The 10,371-nt window shown below is 42.6% G+C and overlaps 1 protein-coding gene and 1 long non-coding RNA gene across 2 annotated transcripts; both read right to left on the reverse strand.

Moving 5' to 3' along the window:
* Positions 1 to 7,003, reverse strand: LOC134098341 (ankyrin repeat and SOCS box protein 2-like). Its single transcript, XM_062551372.1, has 8 exons — positions 6,994 to 7,003; positions 6,745 to 6,900; positions 6,175 to 6,420; positions 4,970 to 5,141; positions 4,494 to 4,795; positions 3,417 to 3,670; positions 2,085 to 2,238; positions 1 to 347 (listed from the first exon to the last, which is right to left on the reverse strand). Exons 1-8 carry the CDS (start codon positions 7,001 to 7,003, stop codon positions 217 to 219), a joined length of 1,425 nt encoding a protein of 474 aa, XP_062407356.1. The 3' UTR covers positions 1 to 216.
* Positions 7,004 to 7,314: 311 nt separating this feature from the next.
* Positions 7,315 to 9,809, reverse strand: LOC134097525 (uncharacterized). Its single transcript, XR_009940921.1, has 3 exons — positions 9,503 to 9,809; positions 7,600 to 7,762; positions 7,315 to 7,358 (listed from the first exon to the last, which is right to left on the reverse strand). It is a non-coding gene; the product is annotated as an uncharacterized LOC134097525 (long non-coding RNA).
* Between the last annotated feature and the right edge of the window lie 562 nt (positions 9,810 to 10,371).

Genomic DNA, 10,371 nt, shown 5'->3' on the forward strand with positions numbered 1-10,371 from the left:
TGATGCAACGGTCAGATTTATCAACATTATGCACATACACCTATACTATTGACATTTGTGTACTAGTACAAACTCATAGGCACACAGGCTCAGGCTCTTCGTTAAAGGTTTAAGTCTACGTCTCCGCTATCGTTCGTCTCTCCGAGTGGGACTGCGCCCATCATGTCAGGTGTTTAATAATGATCCGCTCTGACGGGTGGGATGAGGGAGGCCGGCTCATTCATCATAGTGGAGGTATCTGATTAGTCTTCTGGGAAGAGGCAGCGTGCGGAGGAGCGGCAGCCTCTGAAGACCGGCCTCCTGGCGGATCTGCTGCCGGCACAGCTGCCGGAGGGATGGAGGGTTCCCTGTAATCATCAGAAAAGACACAACCTCAATATCAATGATCTAATCATCACAGTAGTCCTATATTGGGTACTCTTGAACATTCATCTTCATCATCATCATCATCATCATCATCGTCATCATGTTATTAGATGGAGAGTACATGCCTCTGAAAACATCTTGCAAGTATAATCTTTGCTTGAGTGTGCAACTATTTGTGCAGGCCCTGGTGTTTTCTGGACATCCCCAGATATGTGAGTCATGGTAATGTGTGCCGTCATAAACGGAAAGCATGTCTATGAATGAATATGCAGGTGAACAGTAACAGTTCTCATGATGCATGGGGCAACTTTTTTGAGCAATATTGCTGGGCAATGTATCTCATGATTGTAGTTCTGGCATGTTCCCATTGATATCGGGCAACTTTGGGTTTCTTTTCTGGACAACCTATATCTTTAGAGACTTTTCATGGAAGGTAAATGGGATGGAGGATCCCATTCCATCCCAACAGAACAACAGAAATGATCTTTGGCATCCTGACACCCCATCATCAGGGGTTGACTGTTTCAAATACCTTGGAATCACAACAGACAATACACTCGGTTTTTTGCCCATCACACAGATTTGGACTTTTTCTTCTTTCAGAGGAAAAAGCAATTCATGAGCTATACGCAAATGGCTATACTCCACTTTGTAGTCACGTTGGCATCACGTCAGTTGGAACATTACTCATGCTAATAAGTCATTCAGTGAGAGGTATTTGTGATGTGTCTTTGATACAGGTTACGCTGTCCTGCTTTAAATGAAAAGAGAAGAGATTCTTAGACTGTGTCAATAGGCATGTATACACGTCACGGTTGCTGTTGCAGTGTGGACATCTTTTTCTTCTTCTTTTGAGTGAAGTGGAATTTATTTTTTTGGGCTCTTCATGCTGGTTAGCCCACCCCCTGTCCTAGAGCAAAACCACAGAGTCCTCACATGAATTGCACATGCAATAACAGGATACCAACCACCCACCCACTCAGTGGCCATTTCAATGTTCTACCCTCAAGGCTCTAGATAGAACTCTGAGGTGCAACAAAGCCCGTTTTAGTAAAAGTCAGCTAGAGTAGAGGGACTATTATGCCATGTATTGCAGTGTATGTGGGATGATTTGTTCAAGTCTTTAAGGTGATGGGACAAAATCTTGAACGTGTTTACAGTAAGTCTGTGTTATGTGTTGTTGTTGAGTATAGTATATATACTTTTTTGATCCCGTGAGGGAAATTCAGTCTCTGCATTTAACCCAATTGATGTGTGTAAGTCTGTGAGGTATGAGTCAAGCTTATTGTTTTTGTGATGAAATGTGTGATAATATGCACATGATGGGATGGGATGTGATGTGATGCATTATTCTACAGATCTGTACAGATTGTATAGAAGTTGAAAATGTGTTTGCTTTATCTTAAATCAGGGCAGGGAGATGTGCTCTTGCAAGAACAATTTTTACCAGGTTTGGTCTCATTTCTTACATTCCAACTGCATATTGCCCCATAATTAAGAATGACTAAGTATCATTAATGTTCACCCCCATCCCCACTTTTTTGCATTTGTTTTATTAAAGGTGTAAAAAACGTTGAGACATATTGATGTTTTTGTGTGTATAGTGACGCTGGTTTGATAATTGTGCATAATATAGTAATGTATAATTGTGTGTGTTTTTTTTTTTTTTTACATGAACAGGTCAATAAAAACTTTGAATATAAATAATCATAACTCACTAGTCCTGTCCTTTACTCCAACCCAGTCCTGGTGGCTGTCTAACAGCTGCCTGAGTCTGGAGCAGAGCTTCACATGTCCCACATAGTCCAAGAGGAGGTCAATGATGGGACCTGTCCAGCCGCAGACCGAGGGAGCAGAGATCATCTCACAGAACTGCAGGGGAGAACACGACACATCACAACAGACACATTTGGATGCGTGACAGGACAGGACTGGTTTATCACGTTGGAGTCAGTGTAACTGAAACTCTAGCAGCACATCCTGTTTTTGCCAACTATTGTTTGTCAAATATAGTCAAACTGCTAGACAAATTTGGACTCACTGAGGCATTTTCCTTGTTTTTTGAAAGAACATTGTGATTTTTAACATAAAGCGTGGAGATTATTTATGTTGTAATTTACTGTTACAGCTGGAAATGGCTGGATTCAAATGGAATAGTTAATAAGAGGCCCACATTCTGCCACCATCACTCCTGTATATCCATGGAACGTTATGTCAGCTATAGCCTAATCTTAAATAAAGTTTAAAAAAGTAACTAATTATTAGAAAATATTTCAGAGGCTGAAAACTGTTTAAAAACAACTTCTTCAGAGACACAAGTATCTGAAATGTCAGATACTAGATTTGTGGATTTGACTATAGTCTAAAGTCCAATCCTCCAGGAGGCCCTAACCTCGTAGAGTTCCAAAGAAATTATATATCTGAGACTGGCTAGTAGTGATAGTAAAATGCTAAAAATGGACAGAAAAAAACTATGAGGTGAGCAATATTATAGACAAATAAATCTACATGTTTGGATCAGAGAAGAAACATGTTGAGCGCCAGATGACACCATCTCTCAAGAATGGTAGAGGAATCATTATGGCAGAAATGTCATTGACATTTGCTGGCAAAATATGCAATTTGTACAGAGCAAAATGGCTATATCACGGTCCAACCTGGGGATGGCATTTGACTGGAGACAGTGTTTTCAAGAACAAGACAGATGTACTAATACCAGACAATAGGTCAGACCTATCTAGTTAGAAAGCAGTCAAGCTGTAATACAGCAAACTTTGTAATGGATGTAATTGAGGGATTCTTTGATGAAAACAAATTTTCGAGGAAAATATTTCTTCTTCAAACTATTTTTGAATTTGTCAATAACTTGCCTGTATTTTTGTATATTTATTTCATATATTGGATGCACTTTATTTGTTGATTTTTAAACAGTAGTGTTTAAGAGAGTACAGACATGTCCAGAGAGACAGCCCGCAGTCTATACACATGCTTAGTGTAGATGCCCATGTGATCCACTCCGCACCTCTGCTCAGTGCTCTGCGTTAATTTACCTGCATGCAGGGCTCTTCCTTCTGGAGCCCAAGGTCGTCCTTGCAAAGCCCTTTGGCAGGTGGGTGTGAATTAGAGGCACACTGGCACTGAAAGCAGGCCCGGGCGTCGCAGCCGTGATCCAGCAGGAGCTTCAGCATGGCTGGATATCTCACGCACAGCAGCACCGCGGCAGGGAACGCTAGCTGACAGTTCGGCATCCGGGCGTTGACGTCGGCCCCGTGCTCCGCCAGCAATCGCACCATCTGGATGTTCCCTTGTGTTATAAAAAAAGTCTGTTGCTATAAACGTGAAAACTTGACCGTACGTACACTTATGTAAAATGAAGAAAAATAGAGGTCTAAGCTGTCTAACAAAAATGTACATTTCAGTTACTTAAATATAAGTAGAAAAGTAAAAAGTATACTGTATATCCCTTAATTTTAGGTAGCGTGCTGAAAGCTTGCATTTTATAGTCCGGCTTTGTCTATGGATTTGTTTGACAAATATAGCATAAATATAGACATAGAAACTGTTGACACAGTATATATATATATACAGTATATACAGTATGTGCTTTGACTGTGGGTTTTAGGCCAGGTGGGGTGACTGTTCTCTCCAATGAACTCAGGCCCTACGTAAAACTAGAATTATATAAGGTGCTTAAAGACACGCTGCAGTTAAAACATGCTCATGATGTGTCTGTTATGCTTTATAAGGTACTGTATATCATGAGCGAAATAAGTGGCAGTCAATGCCATTGCTAAAGATTTCTGCTTTGCATCTACATTTCAACCAATCGCAGCCCAAGTGAGCCAGTTGAGGCATAAGTCCATTAGTGCATCATAAGGGTACAGAACCAATCCTGAGTGCCTAGGGATGGGACAATTATTTATAAAGACACAAACAAGCTAGCTAACATGTCAGCTGTATATAGGGAGGGGGCAGGGCCAGACATATCCCAATTCCGGAAATGAGGAAGAAGCTGTAAATTTATATTTAGGCCATTTTCAGTCCACTTCTGACTGAATACTTGAGAAGAGAAGACAAGAGATTTGGGATTCTGCTGTGTGTGTGTGTGTGTGTCTTCAAGCACTTACCCTGCCTCACGGCCACCAGAAGTGGGTTGAATGTGTCTTGGTTTGGATTGGCACCGGCTTCCAGCAGCATCTCAGCCGCATCCAAGTTGGCGTTAGCGACGGCAAAGTACAGAGCCGTGGTCCGGCGGTCCTGGTACATGCATGAGTGGTCCGGAGAGAGCGGGGCATTGGCATCGTATCCAGCCTGAAGGAGGACTTCCAGGATCTCATCCTCGTTGTACTGGGCTGCCAGGTGAAGAGGACTGATGCCACTCTCTCTGATTCTTTCCTCACTGGTAACAGGAAGCAGCATGTTCACCACCCTACAGGACAAACAAAGCCTTGTCAGAATGCACCATTACAGTCTTACTGGGCTGGCATTTTGCATACACTCTTCACATTTTCAAGAGCTTTAACAGAACAGATCAAACATATTCGATGAACACAACTATGAGAAAATTAGCCGTGTAATAATCTTTGATAAAATAAGTACTCACTCCAGATGTCCATGCTGGGCTGCAGCATGTAGGGGCAGAAGCAGTGTTTTGGTGGGCTTGTTGGCGTCGGCTTTGTGAGCGAGAAGCAGCTTCACGACACCGCCATGCCCATTTTTAGAGGCCTCAAACAGAGCAGTGGCTCCGTCAACCATTTGGAAGTTCACATCAGCACCTGAATTACACACATAGAGAGGTATACAGTGTGGACACACAGGGTTACAATTGAAGGGTTCAGGTGCAAGACCCTCTAAATCCACCTGACCATCAGGCTTCTATAGGTTTTTACAAATCGATATTTCAGACCAGGAAGAGAGTAGTATTTTGCTAACCTGACCAGCCAGACCCACATCAAGATGTAGGGTCTTGGAACTCAGCATTGGCAGGGCTCAATCGAAAGGGTGGGATAAACTGTTGTCTTTCAAACTCCCTCTCCATGCAATAGGATTACGCTAAACAAATCATCTTCTTGTTTTGAAGTAGCAGAATGTGTAACCTTCCCTCTCCACGCAATAGGATAACGCTAAATGTATCACCTTCTTGTCTTCAAGTAGCAGGATGCGTAACCATCGCAACTTCTGGTCGCATGTCAGTCACCATTATGTTAAGCCCGCCCACTGACTCTATACGCGATGTGATTGGTCCGGTGATTCTTCCATTTCTCAGCTCCCTAGCTCTATGGAGCATTGCTAGACTGGCCCGGCAGTCAAATTCGATTTGCTGCCGCTAGGGGTGTCTAGATTTCTAGGCTAGTATTTTGCTGGATTAGAGGCAAAATCATTCGATCAACGTATACTATGTATGGAGTGTTCACTAACCATCGTTATCTCATTTATAGAGCTGGCATTCAGAGGCTTTTGCATCTGAACTCTTCAATTTTATGTTTACAGCAGCCTCATAGCCTCAATACCCTTGTAATATCTGAATGATGTCTGACAAAAACAAGACATTGTCAGAACCGGATAGGCTTTGCTCCACAATAACTAACATATCACAGTCATATTCAACCAAAAACAAAAATTTTCCTGGAGCGCAGCAAGAATACAGGACTGGGTGTTCTTCTGGTGCTTTTCAAAAAGTAAAAACGTAATGCTTGAAAGAGGCACCCATGAGGTTTATTATTTTAAAAAGCCTTTAATCTCACATGGCCATTCTTTCAATAGCATGCTAAGGGTTTTGACATTACTGTCTCATATCACATAGCCCACCATCGTTCATGAGGAAAGTCAAGACCTCTTGACCGCCGGTCTGTGCTGCCAGAAAGAACGGCGTGATGCCGTAGCTGTTTCTCTGGCTGAGGTTGGCCCCGGCCTTCAGAAGCATTCCGCAGATCTCCACGTTGTTGCGGCCCACCGCCTCGTGGACAGGCGTCCAGCCTCGGCAGCAGGCCCTGTTCACCCCGGCGCCGTGGGTCAGCAACAGCTCCACCACGTCTGCGTTCTCCTGCTCACAAGCTATTCATTTTAAAGGACAATCGTGAAGGTCGTAGGTCAAGTGAAGGTCGTAGGTCATACAAAGGTTGTGAATAAACAGACGTGTTTGAGGGAAATATTAAGCTAGTACAATTAATCAGCAGTCTTGGTCTGCACTAGCATAGTAATGCATCCACTTTTAATGCCTTACACTCAGGTATTTTTTCTAACTAATTCACTAAAGCTGACACACACATCAGAATCTTATTTGATAATTTTTTATAGTACAAGCACTGTCCCTCCCATTTCTTTGTATGCACTGCCAATTCCTTGGAATTACAATCTCTAGTATATTTTGAAACAAACCTTTGTGTAGAGCAGTTTCTCTGTCTTTATTGCCTATGCCGGTGTCAGCTCCTTTATCCAGGAGATATTCCACACAGGCCATATGGTCATTCTCCACAGCCAGGAAGAGAGGTGTTTTCTCCTGTTTGTCACGCTGATCAATGAGGTCTGGCTGGACTAGATTATCACAGATATAAACAGACCAAATGCTTTTCAGGTACTGAGTTTAAAACAATTTCATAAACCAAATTTATAACAGTCACACAAAACAAATCTCCATGGTAATGGGTTAGCGTAGCTTACACAAAGGCAAGTCAGTATGATATATATTTGTGTTGAGCTAACGAGATAACACTGAAGATAGACAAAGCACAGAAACTTTGTGCTGAGAATTGGGGCCAAGGGAGAGAGACTGCATGTAGAGGAGCAAGGTCATGTTTGAAATACACTTGAGGGGCTGTAAACTACCTGTCAGTAAGATCCTAAGGCATTCCTCCTGCCCGTGGATGGCTGCCAAGTGCACTGGGAGATATCCCTGAATACTGTCCTCTCTAAGACGCCCTCTCGCCTTTAGCAGCTCCAGCAGTGTGTCCACTGAGCCACTAGTGACTGCTGTGGTCAATGGATCTGCAGTCCTAAACAGAAAAGGGGCCAAATATCAGAGACGATTAGTCTTTTTTTTTTGCTGATGTTTCAGGTCCTGTCATCATAAAATGAAATGGCTGTGTTTGTTCCAATTGTGTCTTGTGTGGTTTGCAATGTCAACATTGTGGGTTAAAATATCTAATCAAACAGGTGTTTTCAGGGTATAAATCAGTCGGTAGGGTATTGTAATGCTCATGAGTATGCTGCTCTTTAAGTGAAAGGCTACCGTACACTTCAGGTTCTTGGGTTTTGTAGAAGGTTCCATCATATCTTCTCCATGCAACACATCGTGTTCCGTCACTGCTGGTGAAAGAGTAACTTCTGGTCGCCTCAGACGTTGGTAAATTGTGCAAGTGGTCAAGCTTCATCTTTGACGGGATCTCGCGGGAAAAATCTTGATGCGGGTCACATTTGAAGATGAGAATGCAATATATTTTAGTTGTCTTTTTAGGTGATTGATTGATTGTTACATTTCCCAAAACAGGAAAAATTTGAAACTTAAAAAACATAATTTTGTTTTATGGATTACCCCTTTGGGGCAATGCATAGGAATAGCTCAATGGCTTATCCTCAGGAGTCTGCTTTGCACTTATAGACTATATATAACATGTTTTAAGACTACAAAATGGTGAGGTTTACATAAGATTATAGTGAAAAGTGAAAGTGTGGATTGTTCAATCTGGAAGTGTGTCTCTGAATCTCTACACTCTTACTGTACAATAATATTCCATTTCTGTGCGAGGGATAACTTTAGCCTGCAGTGGATTCATTTCAGAGTCAGCCACCAACAGCTTTGCTGTAAATTGTTAATTAAGACCAAAGCCTTTATTTCATAACTTGGTCTTGAGTGGCTGCCAGAAGGCACTGTACCCATCCATGTGTTCCTTCTGAATCTGTACTCTAACCCTGACATAATCCCCCACAGCTGGTGGGTCTCACATCCATTGGAGCGATGCGATGATACTCGCTGTGTGGTTCACCATGACCTTTGGTCAAGGCAGCGCCACTGACGCACCACCTCCTTGGAGGTAAAATTAGGACCAGGCAACCGAGGAGACGCCGTAAACATGCACCCGATGGCACGGCGCGGCCTTGCCACGAGATGCCAAGACAACAGACTGCTCGAGCGCAGCGAATGCTTCAGCAGGATCAACAACCTTGAAGGAGAAAGCTGTCGAGGGAGGTGAGCATTGCAGAGGCATACGGGCTGTGCTTTAGATAGCCAGTCGCTTTTCCTTCAGAAACATGGTCGTTTCATGCAGTTGTAAGTCCTATATCTCATTAAACATAACTATTGGACGCTTCAAAAGTGTTTTGTTTAATGTCGTGCAGACTAAATTCATATCGCAATACAAGTGTCAGAGTGAGTGCCACAGCACTCCTTTGGTATGCATGGGATGTGCTAGGCTCAGTTTTCACAAAGGTCGGAGATTGGTAACTGACAGGTGCAAAGTGGTCTCGCAGGATGCTGCCCATCTGCTATGCTCGATACTTTCTTTATCTTATTGCACGATACGATGAAATTAGACGACACAACATGAAACATGTTTGTGGCCTGGGTAAGACGTGATGAGAGAGGTTCCTCTCAAAATGAGAAAAGGACCAAATGGGTCTGAGAACAGAAGGACGTAAGAAAACGAACAATCTCTACGTCGTTCCCACTGATGTAAAAGCCTAAGATGATTCTCTGTGGAGGATTAAATAAAATATGATAGAATTTAACAATTAATAGTTAGATGGGATTTTGACCTAGGGTATTCCATTTGAAACCGAGAGCACAGAGGGTAGAATACAAGTCAAACAATATCATAAAGTGCAATGAAGGTTTGCAATAAAACACAATACAAAACAACACAACACGTTTTGCTCTGTGCGTAATCTACTTATGCATCACAACTGGCATAGTTCCAGAGGGGCCATCTAGCCCCTGAGCATGCAGTTGCAGAAGAATACAATCTGCTTTCGAGAGATAATTCAGTAAAAAGGTACTTTGTGGTAAAGCATGGAACAAAATGCACAATTCCTACATCCTCCAGTATTATGACAGACTTCATGACACCAGGCGATGAATAGCAATGTTTATAATGCACTGGATGAAATGAATTACTCAGAAAGATGTGAATATCATGCATACCTTTCCACCGCTTTGTGTTGGCTCAGAGTTGAGGGCTGCTTTTTGGATATCCACAGACTATCACCTCTTCTCTCCCTAATTGTGTTCAACTTCAAGCCAGACAATCCTCAGAGCACAAAGGAGACCAACGCTCAACTTGAAGGCTCTGTTTGCCTCAGAGGGGAACACGTGAGAAAAGGTTGAAGAGGCAGACCTCTAAAGATCAGGTTTCCCATCAGCCACTTTGGGGTACCGCAGTTTTAAGTGCAGCGGCCGGCCCAGATAGCACCTTGCTTTCGCAATGCCCAGTGATGCCTTTGATCTGGTGTGGACCCGTTGTCCCGTGCCAGTCACAGCTGATCCTGGGTCAGCTTCATCTGTTAACAAGTAAACACACTTCAGTATGGACTGCATCACACACCCATGTGATGAAGTACATGGACAGGCACATGGGTAAAGGTGCGTCTTCTAAACCTTACAGCACTGACTAGCTTAATTATGTCTACACCTAAAACCTTGATCATGGATGTGACCTCTACACCAAGAGTATAGCCTTGATAATGATATGGCTTCTATACCTATAACCTTGATAAAGGCTTCTGCACTAACACCTATAGACTTGATTAATACTGTGGCTTCTACACCTATACCCAGGATAAATGCTATGTGCCTTAGAGATCCGAGTGTGTAGTTAGTTACTCTTTTTAAACTGATACAACCAGCATCTCTTCTTGTGTGCTCTTCCCCCCACACTTGTTCATGCTTCTACACCTTCCCCAAGTTTCACTCTGAAAACAATGGTCAAGTAATGTTAGTATGAAAAGAGGCACATTAATATATTCACCAAATGGACATGATATCATTTTGTATTCATTAATTACTTCCATGAC

The sequence above is a fragment of the Sardina pilchardus genome, chromosome 12, assembly GCF_963854185.1.
Source record: "Sardina pilchardus chromosome 12, fSarPil1.1, whole genome shotgun sequence".
NCBI lineage: Eukaryota > Metazoa > Chordata > Actinopteri > Clupeiformes > Clupeidae > Sardina > Sardina pilchardus.

What these genes read in the sequence shown, in the direction of transcription:
- LOC134098341 (XM_062551372.1), bottom strand. An exon ending in AGGAAGAGCCCTGCATGCAG is followed by an intron (nt 2,239 to 3,416) that starts GTAAATTAACGC and finishes TCTCCCCTGCAG; the next exon opens with TTCTGTGAGATGATCTCTGC. An exon ending in TGGAGTAAAGGACAGGACTA is followed by an intron (nt 348 to 2,084) that starts GTGAGTTATGAT and finishes TGATGATTACAG; the next exon opens with GGAACCCTCCATCCCTCCGG.